General features: G+C 45.3%; 1 protein-coding gene across 2 annotated transcripts in view; it reads left to right on the forward strand.

The window, feature by feature from the left end:
- LOC126213235 (insulin-like growth factor 2 mRNA-binding protein 1) overlaps positions 1–20,571 on the forward strand; it is a 920,751-nt gene that overhangs the window by 665,197 nt on the left and 234,983 nt on the right. The window contains exon 1 of one of the 2 annotated variants that reach the window (XM_049940886.1): positions 1,888–2,148. The exons of the other annotated variant lie outside the window; for it this stretch is intronic. Within the exon in view, the coding sequence (XP_049796843.1) occupies positions 2,027–2,148 (122 nt within the window). The 5' untranslated portion in view covers positions 1,888–2,026. Of the gene's footprint in view, positions 1–1,887; positions 2,149–20,571 lie in introns of those variants that run through there. 2 annotated transcript variants of the gene reach the window in all.

Genomic DNA, 20,571 nt, shown 5'->3' on the forward strand with positions numbered 1-20,571 from the left:
GTCATTTTGTCTTTTGGATATACTCCGTGGAGTCGACGATGTTAGAAAACGGAGTGCCAAGTGAAAAAATCGTGTTGACAGCGCCGGAGGCAGCCAGAAACATCTGCGCCGTGTTGGAGGATAATGCCATTGGACAGAGCGCGGCAAAAAAGAAAAAAAATGTTTTCTCGTTTTAAGGAGGGTCGTTTTGGCATTTACGTCCTCAATTATCTGTTGGATGTATTCAAATATCCACATAATATTCAACATTCTTCTGTAGCACCACATCTCAAACGCTTCAGTTCGCTTCTTTTCCAACGTTCCCAGAGTCCATGTTACACTACCATGCGCCGCTAGGCTCCAGTCGCACCCGGTCTCAGGTATGTCTTCCTCAAATTAAGGACAATGTTTGATATTAGTAGACTTCTTCTGGCCAAGAATACCCTCTTCCCCAGTACGAGTATGCTTTTTGTGTCGTCCTTGTTTCGTGGAATTTTGCTTCCGAGGCAGCAGAATCGCTTCCCTCGTTTACTTCGTGGTGTCCAATTTTGAATTTCGGTTTCTCACTAATCGCAATTCTGCTACTCCTCATTACTTTCGTCCTGTTTTTGGATTACTCCCATTCCATAGTGTATGCTCATTAGATTGTTCATTCCATTCCTCACTTTAACCGAGGATCGCAATTGTATCAGTGAATTCTATCACTGAAATATGAATAAGGTATAACAAAAACTACATGTACAAAATTTTAGAATGCTTAGAGGAGATAAAAAGATATAATTCATTATCTGACAAAAGTATAACAAGTGCGCACCTTGGTCACTTTGGGTCCGTGAAGGTTTGACTCGAGTTGTGTTTGGAGACGGTGTTCAAACTGCCAGGTCATAAATATTGTTTAAGAGCCGTCGGTGAAAATGTACGTTTCCATTAATGCACAGCCGGCATCTCCAAGCAGTAAGCAGCTCTTGTGGAGTGTCTATCGGTGCCTCGTACACCAAATACTCCATCCTCCCACAAAGAGAGACATATTCCACAGCAGTATTCATCACACGCCAGTCTAAACACCATCTCTTAATGTCACCAGCGTCAAAGCCTTCATGTAACGCTAGCGCGCATGTAAAATTTTTGTCGCATAAATAACGTGTATGTTTTTGTTTTCTCTAAACACTCAAATATTGTGTACAAAAAGTGTATATTCAAAATAAAGCCGGTCTGTTCGAACGAACATACCTATGAAATCGAATTCTTCTGCTAGGTAACGTAAATAACCGTGTACTCCACCGTGAGCATTATAAGACGCTCAGATCCTCCTTGTTATGCAGTCGACAGGGCAGTCAAGACTTTGCTGCACAAGCGTGTCCTATTATTGGCTGGCTGCCCTCCTGTAGTCATTCACTGCGTAGGAGGCGCCCTACGACGATATATTGCAGTGGTTTCGTAATGGACAGCCAGAGGCCAAGCTGATTGTATGTTGACAGTTGTGCACTGTGTCGACACAGTTCTCCCACTCGCCTCCAAATAGGCTGCACATAGCTGTGTTGTTCCTATATGCTTTGTAATGTCATCTTCTGCTAGGCCATTTCTTCTGTTTCTTATTGCTCCTATACCATTCGTCCATCCGGTAATACACTCTACCTACTTCCATTTCATTTTCATTACAGCAATGGATACACCTTCTACAGCAGGTTATTCCTGATCAGTCTGTTACTTTACCTGTCATCCTAGTAGTTCCCAGAATGCTCCTTACCACTGTTCGCAATGCAATCCACACTTTTTGAGAGCAGATATTTGTAAAGTGAGCTACTGAAAGGAGTTTAATTTCCTCTAGCGCTACAGTTTTTCCTACATCTGCGCACACGTGGACCCATCGTGGTTAGCTATACGTGTAGGAGAGAAACTTATTGGATTTTCTTTTTGTTGGCAGTGTTGGGCGCGACTGGACATATTTTTGTTTCAAACCTTCTGAGTTGTCCCCTGCCCGTTTTACGTTTCGTTGCGTGCGTCTGTGAGTGTGTGTGCGGGCGAGCGTGCGTGCAGTGGGATCACCATGATGGAGCAACATCAGAACCATCAGCAACAACATCAGCAGCAGCAACATCTGCAGCAGCAGCAGCAGCATCGCGACTCGTCGCGGGAGTCGAACGGATACGACGGCGGACGAGGGCCAAGGTAGGAGACGCCGCTGCGCGAGCCAAGCGAATGGGGCAGCTGAGTTCCTTAGCGGCCCAGTTAAATGGGGTGGCTAAGTGAGCCGGTCGAATGGGGTATTCGCTGCAACTCGGATTATCGTTCGTCCTCAAATATTTCACTGTGAACAATTATGAACATATGCATTATGAATGAAACACAGACAACACTGGTGTAATACTACAATATTTATTATTTGTGAATATCTTTGTTTCCAGCTATGAAAAATATTAATGTTAGAATTAGGAATAAAACAAGAGGGATTATTTCAGTATAAATGCGATGTAAGATTATTTAACTAAAATGAAATATGTGACACATTAACTAATGAACTATAGACAAATTCCAACAGTTGTGCATAGAAGAAAATAATTTGACAATAAACCCCGATGATAAATTCCAAAGTTGTGGTTGGACAGTATAATCTTGTCTTTAATAAGTCCTAAATTATAAACAGATAAGATATAATAGTGATATTAGGCAGGTTAGTGAAGTAGCTGTGTCTGAACAAAGTACTTTTTTAACACAATAAAAGAAAGTACAGTAACTAAAATAAAGGAAAATGAGGCGTGTAAGTAATATGGGTAATTTACAACATGGCGTGGATGGGATTATGAGTAGTATTTGCAGTCTGAAGTGGCGAGTAAGGGTACTAAGCTTGGATTGATGGGCATGTGTGTATGAATTTCCATTATTTCGAGATAGTTCACTTTCCTTCCTTTATGGATGTGATGTAATACTTCGTGTTTCACCTTGTTACTCCAGCACATACTTATCTTTGTAACTGCTGAAAACGTAACAGACAGAAACCGGTTTGTGTAACAAATAATAAATATTCAGGAATATTACACCAGTGTTGTGTTTGTTTCATTCATAATGTTTAAAATATTCTACCAAGAGCTGATTGCACAGTCAATCTACACATATAACCAGGCACATGCCTGAAGATGGAGGATTGGTTCAAATGGCTCTGAGCACTATGGGACTTAACTTCTGAGGTCATCAGTCCCCTATAACTTAGAACTACTTAAACCTAACTAACCTAAGGACATTACACACATCCATGCCCGAGGCAGGATTCTAACCTGCGTTTCTAGCGGTCGCGCAGTTTCAGACTGTAGCGCCTAGAACCGCTCGGCCACTCCGGCCGGCGATGGAGGATTAATTCCATGGAACCAGGAGCCTTTGATAGAGAACATTGTGGCAGAGGCGAATGTTATAAACCGTCAGTAATAACTGCCAATGACAAGCCACAAATGGATAAGCTGCCACAACTATCGATTGGACTCTTTAAACATTTGCCAGACAAAGTTGTCTTGGCTTTGGAATAGGTGGAATCAGGGATACCAGATCTCATGAATAGACTGGACATTCCAACATATCTTCCTGTATATTGTTGTGCTGAAACTCTTTTCAGTGACTTTCCGAAATATAACTAATTTCTTCTCCAGTTCTGGCTTCTTCTCCACACAATTTGTTTTTTTTTCAGTTGTTCTAGTAGATGCCAGATATTTGTTTACACATTGCAGTTGTTGTTGTTATTCTAGCCTTCAGGCTAATTCCTCGTTTGCAGCAGCTTTTCTTGCTAGTCTGTCCTTAGCAAGTCCCTTCATCTATCCATGTTTCTGCAATACCTATGATTATTGTAGCCAGACCTTGGGCTTACCTCTCATTCTTCTTGCCATTACCATGTTAGTTACTCCTTGATGTTTACAGGATATCCCATCACGTTTCTCCCACATTCGATTCAGCTGCTCTTCGTTAATAACCTAATCCATGCATCCAGTCTCACCATTCTTCTGTGCCACCACTTTTCAAAAGCTTTTTCCTCTTGTCTGTGGCATTCGTTTTCCATATGAGGTTACACTCCAGACAACGACTTTCAGAAAATACTTCCAAACACTTAACACATCTATTTTCGATGCAAACATATTTATCTTTATCAGCAAGTATTTTCTTGCAACTGCTATCCTAAATTTTGTATTTTCTTCAGTGTTCTGTTTACAGATGGCATCAGAGGCTACAGGAAGAAAACGATCACTAGGGAGGGTGTGAAAAAGGGGGTGGGGGGTGGGGTGGCTGTACATGTGCTAAATTTGAGTGCCATTTATAAAAATGCTGAAAATGGACAGTTTAAGAGCACCATATTTATAAAACCTCAATGATAATATAAATTCTCTCTTTCACCAATACAGTTTATAAATATACTGAAAGTGTCTGGTTAAAATGTAAAATACTAATAAAACGTGAGTGGTAATACAAATTCCCTGTAAATATCTCCCCCCACTGCATTGCGGTCAGTACAGCCTTACCTGCTGCCAATCACTCTCCTTCCTGCTGCAGTAAGACTCTTCCTGTTTACTGGGTGCATACCGCGAAATAGTTTAGTTTTCATCCAGATTTTACTTTTGTAGTTTCTGCTATCCCCTCCGTTTTAAATATTGACTACCGCTTTCAGCTCGCTATTTGTTAACGACTTGACGTGAACGATGGGGAGTGGCTATAAGGCAAGTTATCCTCCGGCGGTAACTTGCTAAAAAAAATCTTTATGAGAACTGTTTAAACACAACTACTGCCATTCAGTATCCCTTTATTTTCTACACCATTGATAATGATTCTCTGTAAAAGTATTTTTCCGTATTATTTGTAAAAATCAGTTGAAATCTTCTGGAGGCGCGAAACCGGTCGTGACTTTTAATAAAAAGTATTCTATACCCAGTGCGGATTATTTCTAGCAGAAATACAGAGGCAAGTGTTTCGGAGGTCGTTGTTGAGCGCGGGGTCTGCTACGGACAGACGCTATACGTTCTCATGCTGGCCTAACAAAGTGGTCTATTACGATTGCGGTGGACGCGGGAGCATCGAGATTGTACCGTGGATCAGTGGAAACGTGTAGCCTGGTTGGATACGCCGTCACCCAGTGAACGGTTGCTTAAACGTCCGTTACGGGCCGGCGAAAGTTGTGTTATGAAATGGGCTCCCATGGGACCTTGGTAGCAGGAAGAGTCGTGCAGGAGCGGCCGGAAAACTGTAACTGTGGTAGTTGATCGGAATATTGATATACTAGTCTCTCGCCTCAGGGATGTTCTGTAAATAGCACAGTGTAATGATTCTTACTTTTTATTTATAGTACGTAATTATATCGAAAGTATATGAGCTACAATTACAAATCTTGTAGAATGTGTCTTGCAGTGTCGGATTTTGTCATGGTCGAAGTAGAGAGGATATAAAATGTAGACTGGCAATGACAAGGAAATCGTTTCTGAAGAAGAGAAATTTGTTAACATCGAGTATAGATTTAAGTGTCAGGAAGTCGTTTCTGAAAGTATTTGTATGGAGTGTAGCCATGTATGGAAGTGAAACATGGACGATAACCAGTTTGGACAAGAAGAGAATAGAAGCTTTCGAAATGTGGTGCTACAGAAGAATGCTGAAGATAAGTTGGGTAGATCACGTAACTAATGAGGAGGTATTGAATTGGATTGGGGAGAAGAGAAGTTTGTGGCACAACTTGACTAGAAGAAGGGATCGGTTGGTAGGACATGTTTTGAGGCATCAAGGGATCACAAATTTAGCGTTGGAGGGCAGCGTGGAGGGTAAAAATCGTAGAGGGAGACCAAGAGATCAATACACTAAGCAGATTCAGAAGGATGTAGGTTGCAGTAGGTACTGGGAGATGAAGAAGCTTGCACAGGATAGAGTAGCATGGAGAGCTGCATCAAACCAGTCTCAGGACTGAAGACCACAACAACAACAACATCTATTGTTAATGATAACTGCACTGACACTCATTGAATAATAATACACTCCTGGAAATTGAAATAAGAACACCGTGAATTCATTGTCCCAGGAAGGGGAAACTTTATTGACACATTCCTGGGGTCAGATACATCACATGATCACACTGACAGAACCACAGGCACATAGACACAGGCAACAGAGCATGCACAATGTCGGCACTAGTACAGTGTATATCCACCTTTCGCAGCAATGCAGGCTGCTATTCTCCCATGGAGACGATCGTAGAGATGCTGGATGTAGTCCTGTGGAACGGCTTGCCATGCCATTTCCACCTGGCGCCTCAGCTGGACCAGCGTTCGTGCCGGACGTGCAGACCGCGTGAGACGACGCTTCATCCAGTCCCAAACATGCTCAATGGGGGGACAGATCCGGAGATCTTGCTGGCCAGGGTAGTTGACTTACACCTTCTAGAGCACGTTGGGTGGCACGGGATACATGCGGACGTGCATTGTCCTGTTGGAACAGCAAGTTCTTGCCGGTCTAGGAATGGTAGAACGATGGGTTCGATGACGGTTTGGATGTACCGTGCACTATTCAGTGTCCCCTCGACGATCACCAGTGGTGTACGGCCAGTGTAGGAGATCGCTCCCCACACCATGATGCCGGGTGTTGGCCCTGTGTGCCTCGGTCGTATGCAGTCCTGATTGTGGCGCTCACCTGCACGGCGCCAAACACGCATACGACCATCATTGGCACCAAGGCAGAAGCGACTCTCATCGCTGAAGACGACACGTCTCCATTCGTCCCTCCATTCACGCCTGTCGCGACACCACTGGAGGCGGGCTGCACGATGTTGGGGCGTGAGCGGAAGACGGCCTAACGGTGTGCGGGACCGTAGCCCAGCTTCGTGGAGACGGTTGCGAATGGTCCTCGCCGATACCCCAGGAGCAACAGTGTCCCTAATTTGCTGGGAAGTGGCGGTGCGGTTCCCTACGGCACTGCGTAGGATCCTACGGTCTTGGCGTGCATCCGTGCGTCGCTGCGGTCCGGTCCCAGGTCGACGGGCACGTGCACCTTCCGCCGACCACTGGCGACAACATCGATGTACTGTGGAGACCTCACGCCCCACGTGTTGAGCAATTCGGCTGTACGTCCACCCGGCCTCCCGCATGCCCACTATACGCCCTCGCTCAAAGTCCGTCAACTGCACATACGGTTCACGTCCACGCTGTCGCGGCATGCTACCAGTGTTAAAGACTGCGATGGAGCTCCGTATGCCACGGCAAACTGGCTGACACTGACGGCGGCGGTGCACAAATGCTGCGCAGCTAGCGCCATTCGACGGCCAACACCGCGGTTCCTGGTGTGTCCGCTGTGCCGTGCGTGTGATCATTGCTTGTACAGCCCTCTCGCAGTGTCCGGAGCAAGTATGGTGGGTCCGACACACCGGTGTCAATGTGTTCTTTTTTCCATTTCCAGGAGTGTAGAACACGTAATCATGGGAACTTATTTTTAGTGTTTCAGCTCAATTCATCATCTTTTAGTTCACATTTTACAGCTGTCTTAAGTAATATATATAAAGTGAAACCTCCTGGCAGATTAAAACAGTGTGCCGGTTCGAGACTCGAACTCGGAACCTTGGCCTTTTGCGGGCTAGTGCTTTACCAGCCTTTTTTTTTTTTTTTTTGTAGCGTACGTCACATGACTTCCATTGATGTTCGTTGTCGATCCTTCCACTCATTTTTTTTTTATCACAAAGACTAGCCAGGTCTCTGACCGAACATGCTGACCTACAGTGCCGGCGGCTAGCACGAGTTGTGAGTCGTGCTTGGGTAGCTCATCGGGTAGAGCATTTGCCCGCGAAAGATAAACAAAGGTCACAAGTTCGAGTCTCGGCCCGGCCCATAGTTTTAACCGGCCAGGAAGTTTCATATCAGCGCACACTCCGCTGCATATTGAAAATTTCACTCTGGAAATATATAGATTATTCTCCTGATCCCTACATCCAAAATGTGCCCAGCCTCAGCACTTGGTACACAGCGGCCAGTTTTCTTCAAATGACTCCAGACACATAATGCATTTTTTCAGTCTCTTCTGTTGAATCATTATTCCAGTAAATTCTGGCTTTCTTCGCCACTTTGTAATTCGCTTTCCATAGTGACCCTATTTACCAACAGTTCAGCTTTCTTCGACTCTTTTTCAGATTTTCTCAGATTTTAATCTCTCCTCTTCAATGGCGATTTCTTTCTTTTCTAATTGTTGAAGACGCTTCAGCTGAGACCCTCGTGGTCATTTTGTTGGACATAATCTGCTCAGAGCCATTTTCATGCACTGTTCATTGAATTTTCCTCTTACGTTTTTCTCATTTTCCGCCATTTCAATCTGAAAATAAGAAAGAAGTAGGAAACTAAATTCAAAATGGAAATTACTGCTAACCGATACTGAAAGTTAAACGGTTGGCCAGTCCTGCAGGACAAACATGTTGTAAGATCTACTCATGCTGTCCGATCTTTTATAGAAATTACCATAAACGCTTGTCACATGTCATTCCTTACATACACTATGTGATCAAAAGTATCCGGACACCCTCAAGAATGTTTTTCATATTAGGTGCATTTTGCTGCAACTCACTGTCAGGTGCTACATGTCAGCGACGTCAGTAGTCATTAGACACTGAGGTAGCAAATTGGGGCACTCCGTGGAACTAACGGACTTCGAACGTGATCAGGTGATTGGGTGTCACTTGTGTCATATGTCTCTATGCGAGATTTCCACACGCCTAAACATTCCTAGGTCCACTGTCTCCGATGTGATAGTGAAGTGGAAACGTGAAAGGACATGTAGAGCACAAAAGCGTACAGGCCGACCTCGTCTGTTGACTGACAGAGACTGCCGACAGTTGAAGAGGATCGTAATGTGTAATAGGCGGACATCAATACAGACCATCACAAAAGAATCCATTGCAAGTACTATGACAGTTAGGCGAGAGGTGAGAAAACTTGGATTTCACTGTCCAGTGGCTGCTCATAAGCCACACGTCACGCCAGTTAATGCCAAACGACGCCTCGCTTGGTGTAAGGAGCGTAAACATTGGACGACTGAACATTGGAATAACGTTGTGTGGAGTGACGAATCACGGTACATAATGTGGCGATCGAATGGCAGAGAGAGGGTATGGCCAATCCCCAGTGAACGTCATGTGCCAGCATGTGCAGTGCCAACAGTAAAATTCGGAGGCGGTGGTGTTATGGTGTGGTCGTGTTTTTCATGTAGGAGGCTTGCACCCTTTGTTGTTTTGCGTGGCACTATCACAGCACAGACCAACACTGATTTTTTAAGCACCTTCTTGTTTCCCACTGTTGAAGAGCAATTTCGGGGATGGTGATTGCATCTTTCAACACGATCGAGCTCCTGTTCATACTGCACGGCCTGTGGCGGACTGGTTGCACGACAATAACATCTCTGTAATGGACTGGCCTGCACAGAGTCCTGACCTGAATCCTACGGAATACTTTTGGGATGTTTTGGAACGCCGACTTCGTGCCAGGCCTCACCGACCGACATCGATACCTCTCCTCCGTGCAGCACTCCGTGAAGAATGGGCTGCCATTCCCCAGAAAACCTTCCAGCACCTGATTGAACGTATGCCTGCAAGAGTGGAATCTATCATCAAGGCAAAGGATGGGCGAACACCATATTAGATTCCAGCACTACCGATGAAGGGCACCACGAACTTGTAAGTCATTTTCAGCCAGGTGTCCGGATACTTTTGATCACATAGTGTAACATAGATATCCGAAATATAGCAAGGAAATCAATCACGTACCTTAGAAAGGGGTAGCACAGGACTCAAAACTTTTCCCATGGAGTAAGCGCTACAGCAACAGTATCCAGCACTCAGAGCAGACAAAGCCCTGAAGACAGGAAGAAGATTCCGACTCCAGTGGACATGGATACACAAGTTTGCTTCTTGTTTCTGTACACTCATCTGGAGGCGGAAAGGATGGATGGATGGATGGATATGGTGTTATGGGCGCTCAACAGTGTAGTCTTTAGCGCCCGAACGGAAACAACAACGGACGAGAGTCACTAAAATGCAGCAAATGCAAAAATAGGATTAAAATTATAGGTGAAAGTCTACAGAGGCAGTTTGCATGTCAACAGTAGCAAAGAGGAAAGCAGCACATAATGAGGAGAACTGCAAGAGAACGGAGGGGAAGGGGTTAAAATGAAACACATAGCACATGTTTGGAACTGGCCTATTAGAAGAATAAAAAGGAGTGGTAATCCACTCGGCAACACACTAAAAATTCCAACCTAAAATTTTTGGCTGAAGCCCAGAAACATCACAGTACCTTAAAACTTCTTGACACTCGCCTCGTCATCGGCTAAAATCCAGGGCAGATCCCCACTAATATTAACCTCCGCCCTGACAAAACGATATAAATCACACTCAACTAAAATGTGGCGTACAGTGATTCGTACGCCACAGGCATCACACAGAGGGGGTTCCTCTCGCCGTAGTAAGAAGGCATGCGTAAGAGGAGAGTGCCCTATGCGAAGACGTGTAAGGGTCACATCGTCACGCCTAGGTGACCGGCAGGAGGAACACCACGGCTGGATGGTGGGTTTCACCAACCGCAGCTTATTTTCCCTCACCGCCAGCCAGTCCTCCTCCCACAATTGCATATATTTCCGCCGCAGCACAGAAACGACACCTTGCAAAGGAATAGAACATTGTGTCACCTCCGGTAACCTGCAGGCGTCCTTGGCAGCTCTGTCAGCTTGTTCATTTCCCCGTATGCTCACATGTCCTGGCACCCAGCAAAAGGACACTTGCTTGCCCTGTCGTTGGAGGATGTACAGTTGGTCGTAAATCAGCTGTTCCAGCTTCTCCGCTGGGTACAGGTTCTGCAGTGACTGTAATGCGCTCAGTGAGTCAGAGCAAATTAGGAAGTGTTGGCCCCGAGTAAACCGTATCTGCTCCAATGCCTTCAGGACCGCGTGAAGTTCTGCGGAAAAAACAGTGTATTCCTGGGGAAGGCGAATCCTGATGACACGGCCGGGGAACACGACTGAGCAGCCAAGAAAATTACAGTAGTGGCCAGTGCTGTAAGCTGGCGTACGTTCCACGATTCTCCCCGAATCGAAGGTACCAGACATCTGTGGTCGTCCGCAGCTCGTGGTCTAGAGGTTAGCGTTGTTGCCTGTGGATCACGGGGTCCCGGGTTCGATTCACGGCGGGGTAGGGGATTTTGCCCTGTCCGGGGACTGGGTGTCTGTGTTGTCCTCCTCCTCATCATCATTTGTGACAGCGGCTATATTGGACTGTGTAAAAAATTGGGGCTTTGTACGGACGCTGATGAACACGCGGTTGAGCGCCCCACAAACCGATCATCATCGTCATCATCACATCTGTGGACTACTAAACTTGAAACTAAACTCCGCCCGGACAGGTTTCGGAAGACCCTAACGGTACTGACCGACCACCGTGTAATCCTGAGCCTGTAGGCGTCATCGGATGCGGGTATGACGTCTGTGGACTACACGAATATTATTGCGGATCACCTGCATCCCATCATGCTTGACGCCATCTCTGATGACGATAGCATATTCCAGTAAGTTAACTGTACGTGCTACAAGGTCGGAATCGTGCTACAAGGATTTAAGAAGAATGGCAGTGAACTCACGTTGACGCCTTCACCACCAAATTCGCCAGATCTGAACCCGATGGAACACAGTGGGGCGCTATGGGGGGCCAACTCCGCTGCTGCAAAACGTAGGCAGGAAATGTGTGATCTGTGCGTGGACATCTGGCGGCATAAACCTACCAAGAATCCGTTCAGTCCACGCCACTTAGAATCGCTACTTAGTTGCGTTCCAAATATGAACGCCTTAGATAAGTTCGTACCGACTAAGGTCCAAAGCGAGGGGAAAGATCCACCGTGGTATAACAATCATGTACGAAAGGTACTACGGAAACAAAGAAAGCTTCATCATAGGTTTAAGAGTAGTCGAATCATAGCTGATAAGGAAAAGCTGAACGAAGCGAAAAAGAGCGTAAAGAGAGCAATGAGAGAAGCATTCAACGAATTCGAACATAAAACATTGGCAAACAATCTAAACAAGAACACTAAAAAGTTTTGGTCATATGTAAAATCGGTAAGCGGATCTAAATCCCCTATTCAGTCACTCGTTGACCACGATGGCACCGAAACAGAGGACGACCGAAGAAAGGCAGAAATACTGAATTCAGTGTTCCGAAACTGTTTCACTGCGGAAAATCGTAACACGGTCCCTGACTTCAGCCGTCGCACGGACGCCAAAATGGAAAATATTGAAATAAACGATATCGGAATTGAAAAACAACTGCTATCACTTAGTAGCGGAAAAGCATCCGGACCAGACGAGATACCCGTAAGATTCTACAGTGATTATGCTAAAGAACTTGCCCCCTTTCTATCAGCAATTTATCGTAGATCTCTGGAAGAACGTAAAGTACCTAGCGACTGGAAGAAAGCGCAGGTCGTTCCCATTTTCAAGAAGGGTCATAAATCAGATGCGAATAATTATAGGCCTATTTCGCTTACGTCAATCTCTTGTAGAATAATGGAACATGTTTTATGTTCTCGTATTATGACGTTCTTAGATAATACAAATCTCCTTCATCATAACCAACATGGATTCCGCAAACAGAGATGATGTGAAACTCAGCTCGCCCTATTTGTCCAAGAAATTCACAGTGCCGTAGACACTGGCGAGCAGATTGATGCCGTATTCCTGGACTTCAGGAAGGCATTTGATACGGTTCCGCACTTACGTTTAGTGAAAAAAAATACGAGCTTACGGAATATCGGACCAGGTTTGTGATTGGATTCAGGATTTCCTAGAAGAAAGAACACAACATGTCATTCTTAACGGTTCAAAATCTGCAGATGTAGAGGTAATTTCGGGAGTACCGCAAGGAAGCGTGATAGGACCTTTATTGTTTACAATATACATGAATGACTTAGTTGACAACATCGGTAGCTCCGTGAGGCTATTTGCAGATGACACGGTTGTCTACAAGAAAGTAGCAACATCAGAAGACTCGTACGTACTCCAGGAAGACCTGCAGAGGATTAATGAATGGTGCGACAGCTGGCAGCTTTCCCTAAACGTAGATAAATGTAATATAATGCGCATACATAGGGGCAGAAATCCATTCCAGTACGATTATGCCATAGGTGGTAAATCATTGGAAGCGGTAACGACCGTAAAATACTTAGGAGTTACTATCCGGAGCGATCTGAAGTGGAATGATCACATAAAACAAATAGTGGGAAAAGCAGGCGCCAGGTTGAGATTCATAGGAAGAATTCTAAGAAAATGTGACTCATCGACGAAAGAAGTAGCTTACAAAACGCTTGTTCGTCCGATTCTTGAGTATTGCTCATCAGTATGGGACCCTTACCAGGTTGGATTAATAGAAGAGATAGACATGATCCAGCGAAAAGCAGCGCGATTCGTCATGGGGACATTTAGTCAGCGCGAGAGCGTTACGGAGATGCTGAACAAGCTCCAGTGGCGGACACTTCAAGAAAGGCGTTACGCAATACGGAGAGGTTTATTATCGAAATTACGAGAGAGCACATTCCGGGAAGAGATGGGCAACATATTACTACCGCCCACATATATCTCGCGTAATGATCACAACGAAAAGATCCGAGAAATTAGAGCAAATACGGAGACTTACAAGCAGTCGTTCTTCCCACGCACAATTCGTGAATGGAACAGGGAAGGGGGGATCAGATAGTGGTACAATAAGTACCCTCCGCCACACACCGTAAGGTGGCTCGCGGAGTATAGATGTAGATGTAGATGTAGATTAACGTATTGGAGACCGGCCACTTAGAAGAATCTTGGGCGTAGGTATGCGGCCATTTATGCCGTTATTTAAGGCGTTGCTGGCACGTATGGGCAAGGGGCACTACGTAACTCGTGTGTGGCCAGGCTGAGAATTAGGGTCTGACGGGAGACGTGCTAGAGTAGTCCGTGCAATTACAGTAATCACTGTGTCCGCATGGCATTTGTCTGGTAAGCAGGAGACCCTGGTTCGATCCTGGTCCGGCACAAATTTTCAACTTTCCCCATTGATTTAGATCAATGCCCACTGGCAGCTGTTGTCATTAATTCCATTGTGTTTTGCCAAATTTAACTGATCAGTCTTGAAGAATAATACTAAAAAAAGGCCAAGTTTTCAGATTCATTTTTTATATTTACTCTAGTTCTTTGATAGATTACAAATTTTGAAATAACGAAGACACGAAGTGTATCGATCCTCCCAAGAAAAATGTGCGAGGTGTGTTGTTGCACGATTTCTTCCTCTCGCGCTTCAAATTTTTCTTGCTCATTCAACAAACGTGACGGATTTGTAGCAGAATCACAACAAACTGCGAAACCTAACGAGTACATGCACGAAATTACGTCAATGCGACCATATTGGCACAGCCATTGACGACCGCAGCTGCTACGCTCGCAAATGCTTTTTTGAAAATAATTCTAGAAATTGACAACAGAAGTCAGCGCCAGTCAACGCGTAGGTCGTGAGACGTTCGTACATTGTTCTTATTCGAAACGAGTCCAGTTCTCAAGAGACCTGGGGTTCGCGCGCCGAAAAAACTTGGCCCATGTTGTACTCGGGCGCGGTCTTTCTAACACAAAGTTTTAATTTGAGTTATGCTCGGGCTTGGTCTCCAGAATGTTAAGCAGGTGATCGTAATGTTTTAGCTCCTCTCAGTATTTTGTGAACAGTAATGGCTCTGTAATACAGGGTGTATCAAAAAGAATCATCCGATTTTTAAAAAATCACATCTATTATGTTAGTTGAGATACGTTCGTGAACAATGTACTATTGGAGAGAATTTTACACGGTTCCCGCTAGGCAGCAGCAGTGTACGCCCACTACAGTTCTAATAAAAAATGGTGTCGGGACAACAGAAAGCGTTTTGTGTTCTATGTTTTGCGCAGTGCGAGTCAGTAATAATTGTCCAGCGTGATTTTCGCACTAGACATGGTGTGGGTCGTCCTATAGCACAGGGCATTAGACGATGGCAGGAATACGAGGTGCATTCAAGTTCTAAGGCCTCCGATTTTTTTCTAATTAACTACTCACCCGAAATCGATGAAACTGGCGTTACTTCTCGACGTAATCGCCCTGCAGACGTACACATTTTTCACAACGCTGACGCCACGATTCTATGGTAGCGGCGAAGGCTTCTTTAGGAGTCTGTTTTGACCACTGGAAAATCGCTGAGGCAATAGCAGCGCGGCTGGTGAATGTGCGGCCACGGAGAGTGTCTTTCATTGTTGGAAAAAGCCAAAAGTCACTAGGAGCCTGGTCAGGTGAATAGGGAGCATGAGGAATCATTTCAAAGTTGTTATCACGAATAAACTGTTGTGTAACGTTAGCTCGATGTGCGGGTGCGTTGTCTTGGTGAAACAGCACACGCGCAGCCCTTCCCGGACGTTTTTGTTGCAGTGGAGGAAGGAATTTGTTCTTCAAAACATTTTCGTAGGATGCACCTGTTACCGTAGTGCCCTTTGGAACGCAATGGGTAAGGATTACACCCTCGCTGTCCCAGAACATGGACACCATCATTTTTTCAGCACCGGCGGTTACCCGAAATTTTTTTCGTGTCAGTGAATCTGTGTGCTTCCATTGAGCTGACTGGCGCTTTGTTTCTGGATTGAAAAATGGCATCCACGTCTCATTCATTGTCACAACCGACGAAAAGAAAGTCCCATTCGTGCTGTCATTGCGCGTCAACATTGCTCGGCAACGTGCCACACGGGCAGCCGTGTGGTCGTCCGTCAGCATTCGTTGCACCCACCTGGATGACACTTTTCGCATTTTCAGGTCGTCATGCAGGATTGTGTGCACAGAACCCACAGAAATGCCAACTCTGGAGGCGATCTGTTCGACAGTCATTCGGCGATCCCCCAAAACAATTCTTTCCACTTTCTCGATCGTGTCGTCAGACCGGCTTGTGCGAGCCCGAGGTTGTTTCGGTTTGTTGTCACACGATGTTCTGCCTTCGTTAAACTGTCGCACCCACGAACGCACTTTCGACACATCCATAACTCCGTCACCACATGTCTCCTTCAACTGTCGATGAATTTCAATTGGTTTCACACCACGCAAATTCAGAAAACGAATGATTGCACGCTGTTCAAGTAAGGAAAACGTCGCCATTTTAAGTAAAACAGTTCTCATTCTCGCCGCTGTCGGTAAAATTCCATCTGCCGTACGGTGCTGCCATCTCTGGGACGTATTGACAATGAATGCAGCCTCATTTTAAAACAATGCGCATGTTTCTATCTCTTTCCAGTCCCGAGAAAAAAAAAATCGGAGGCCTTAGAACTTGAATGCACCTCGTAATTCCGAGAATCGCCGGGCCTAGTTTCACAACAAATCCGTTCGCCGTGCAGCTCGACAGCTCATGACCCCAATGTCCGTCTGGCGCGTGTTGCGTCGACGTTTGCACATGAAACCGTACAAAATTCACCTACTCCAAGCTCTTCGTGAAGGTAACTAACAATAATTTCGTTCTTGGCAAGATGGAGGTTGACAGTTTTCTCCCACGCTTAGTGTTTCGTGATGAGACAACATTCCATTTAAATGGAAAGGTGAACTGTCGTAATATGGGAGTATGGGGTGCGGAACAACCACTTGAAGTTGTACAGCATGGGAGAGACTCTCCAAAATTTAAGTTGTTTTGTGCAATTTCATGTGAAAAGGAGCATGGTCCATTTTTCTTTGCCGAGAACACTTGTTACAGGAAGCACATATCTCGATATGCTTTCCCACAGTTGGAGACTGATTCGAACGACTTCATTTACCAACAGGATGGGGCACCGCCACACTGGCATCTGGAAGTACGGGAACTTTTAAATCAAAGGACTGCTGAACGATGGATCGGTCGCACTGGACCAAATGATTGAACCTTACATTACTGGCCTCCAAGGTCACCGAACCTGACTGTATGTGATTATTTCTTGTGGGGGTTCATAAAAGACTGTTTATGTGCCTCCGTTAACAACAGTGAACGAACTGAGACTTCGCATAACAGCAGCTGTGGAAGCTGTATCTCTTAAGACATGTTCTCTGCAATGTGGAAACAATTTGAATACCGTGTTGACATATGACATGTATCACAAGGGGGGCATATTGAACACCTACTAAAACGTATGAAAAAAAAAACTTTTTAGTTTCCCGTTCATCAAAAAACAAAATTCATTGTATATGTGTATTAGTTTCAGAAATATAGACGTGCCAAACGGATGACTCGGATGACTCTTTTTGATACACCCTGTACTTTGTTTGGATAACTTTCATCGGACCCCCCACCCCTACCCTCCACATGCTCGCCCAACGAAACTTCAACCACCTCCCCCTCCCAGATCATGACCTCTGCCTAGACATTTACCCATTCTACCAGCAATAGGTCACCGCACCCGATCCACCTTACCAGAGCTTCCTCTCCCCCCTACCCCTCATTTCTGTACCCCCCCCCCCATCGCCCACAATCTGCCTTTCTTTCCCCACCCCCTTTTACCCACTTACTCCCAACAGCTATTAGTATCACCAATTTCCCCCTCTACTCCACCCCCTCTTCTGTCTCAACGGTACTCCTACCCATCGCTCCAATGTACCAGTCCTCCATCCTTACATCGACACATACCTACCTCTTCGCCTGGCGGCCTTTGCCTTTTCAACAACTGACTCCTTATTACCTTTTAAAAGTTTTAAATTCATTGTATGCAGGGTGGTCCATTGATCGTGACCGGGCCAAATATCTCACGAAATAAACGTCAAACGAAAAAACTACAAAGAACGAAACTTGTCAGGTTGAAGGGGGAAACCAGATGGCGCTATGGTTGACCCGCTAGATGGCGCTGCCATAGGTCAAACGGATACCAACTGCGTTTTTTAAAAATAGGAACCCCAATTTTTTATTACATATTCGTGTAGTACGTAAAGAAATATGAATGTTTTAGTTGGTCCACTTTTTTCGCTTTGTGATAGATGGCGCTGTAGTAGTCACAAACATATGGCTCACAATTTTAGAGGAACAGTTGGTAACAAGTAGGTTTTTTAAATTAAAAGAAGAACGTAGGTACGTTTGAATGTGACTGCTTCGTATGTATTTTTATTAGCATCATCATCCCTTTGTTCTATGTTTTAAGTTCCACGATTTTTTCGCCATGTTACCCTTTAAGTCCTCGACTTTATCGCCTGTTTTTTTTATTATATATTATCTTCACCTTTTTAAACAAAGTCTGTAGGCTGAAGAGCGGCATACTAAGCTGCTACCAGACCGCCCACTTCGGGGGAAATCGAAATACAATAAAGAAACAGAAAATTTGAATGTGATACATGTACTTTTGTGAACTTATCATGTCTGAGAACGCATGCTGTTACAGTGTGATTACCTGTAAATACCACATTAATGCAATAAATGCTCAAAATGATGTCCGTCAATCTCAACGCATTTGGCAATACGTGTAACGACATTCCTCTCAACAGCGAGTAGCTCGCCTTTCGTAATGTTCCCACATGCATTAACAATGCGCTGACGCATGTTGTCAGGCGTTGTCAGTGGATCACGAAAGCAAATATCCTTCAACTTTCCCCACAGAAAGAAATTCAGGGACGTCAGATCCGGTGAACGTGTGGGCCACGGTATGGTGCTTCGACGACCAATCCAACTGTCATGAAATATGCTATTCAATACCGCTTCAACCGCACGCGAGCTATGTGCCGGACATCCATCATGTTGGAAGTACATCGCCATTCTAGCATGCAGTGAAACATCTTGTAGTAACATCGGTAGAACATTCCGTAGGAAATCAGCATACATTGCACCATTTAGATTGCCATCGATAAAATGGGGGCCAATTATCCTTCCTCCCATAATGCCGCACCATACATTAACCCGCCAAGGTCGCTGATGTTCCACGTGTCGCAGCCATCGTGGATTTTCCGTTTGCGAATAGTGCATATTATGCCGGTTTACGTTACAGCTGTTAGTGAATGACGCTTGGTCGCTAAATAGAACTCGTGCAAAAAATCTGTCATCGTACCGTAATTCCTCTTGTGCCCAGTACTAGAACTGTACACGACGTTCAAAGTCGTCGCCATGCAATTCCAGGTGCATAGAAATATGGTACGGGTGCAATCGATGTTGTTGTAGCATTCTCAACGCCGACGTTTTTGAGATTCCCGATTCTCGCGCAGTTTGTCTGCTACTGATGTGCGGATTAGCCGCGACAGCAACTAAAACACCTACTTGGGCATCATCATTTGTTGCAGGTCGTGGTTGACGTTTCACACGTGGCTGAACACTTCCTGTTTCCTTAAATACCGTAACTGTCCGGCGAACGGTCCGGACACTTGGATGATGTCGTCCAGGATACCGAGCAGCATACATAGCACACGCCCGTTGGGCATTTTGATCACAACAGCCATACATCAACACGATATCGACTTTTTCCGCAATTGGTAAACGGTCTATTTTATCACGAAGCAAATACCGCACTGGCGGAATGTTACGCGACACCACGTACTTATACGTTTGTGACTGTTAGAGCGCCATCTATCCCAAAGCGAAAAAAGTGGTCCAACTAAATCATTCATATTTCTTTACATACTATACGAATATGTAATAAAAAATGGAGGTTCCTATTTAAAAAATCGCAGTTAATATCCTTTTGACCGATGGCAGCGCCATCTAGCGGGCCAACCATAGTGCCATCTGGATTCCCCCTTCAAGCTATACGAGTTTCATTGTTTGTAGTTTTTTCGTTTGATGCTTATTTCGTGAGATATCTGGCCCGATCACTATCAATGGACCACGCTGTATACTCGTATCTCCGCTGTCTGTTTCTTGTTCTTCCGTCAAATGTTCTTTGTCCGATGGCTGAAGAGCGGGTTGAGTTGCATGCACCGCTGACAGCCCACCCGCTTCGGCCACATGGGGCGCGGTCGCAGAAGAAGAAGAAGAAGAAGAAGAAGAAGGAAAAAACACCAACTTCTTTCATTCTTCCGCCCTGTGCCTTCAGGGTCGCTGCAGAGCTACTTGCAGGCGCAGACGTCGCTTCCTCACGCAGTTAGGTTGTTGACTTGCACCGATTGACGATTTGAGAGCCCATGCGCTACAGGGAAACGTGTGGCTGCATGTGTGCCGTGTATTCAAGTTGCAGCTGGCGTCGTGATACGCGCGTGTCCGCCTATCGCGAGATAAGGGGACGCCGGTTTGAATCACGCAGATGGCCGCGTCATCTCGCTATCAACGAGTAATTATGAAATCTCAGTTTTGCTTTGCTGTGTCTCGAGTTTTCCACGGAAGAAATGTGTCTTCATCAGCTACCCGGAAAAAAGAGCGTCATAGGGCAGACGGTGTAGAACTGGCCAGCAAACTCCTTGCTCTCGATTCTTTAACGAATGGGGTTTCTACATCTACATCCATACTCCGCAAGCCACCTGACGGTGTGTGGCGGAGGGTACCTTGAGTACCTCTATCGGTTCTCCCTTCTATTCCAGTCTCGTATTGTTCGTACAAAGAAGGATTGTCGGTATGCTGTGTCGGCTCTAATATCTCTGATTTTATCCTCATGGTCTCT

The sequence above is a fragment of the Schistocerca nitens genome, chromosome 11, assembly GCF_023898315.1.
Source record: "Schistocerca nitens isolate TAMUIC-IGC-003100 chromosome 11, iqSchNite1.1, whole genome shotgun sequence".
In the NCBI taxonomy this organism is placed as follows: domain Eukaryota; kingdom Metazoa; phylum Arthropoda; class Insecta; order Orthoptera; family Acrididae; genus Schistocerca; species Schistocerca nitens.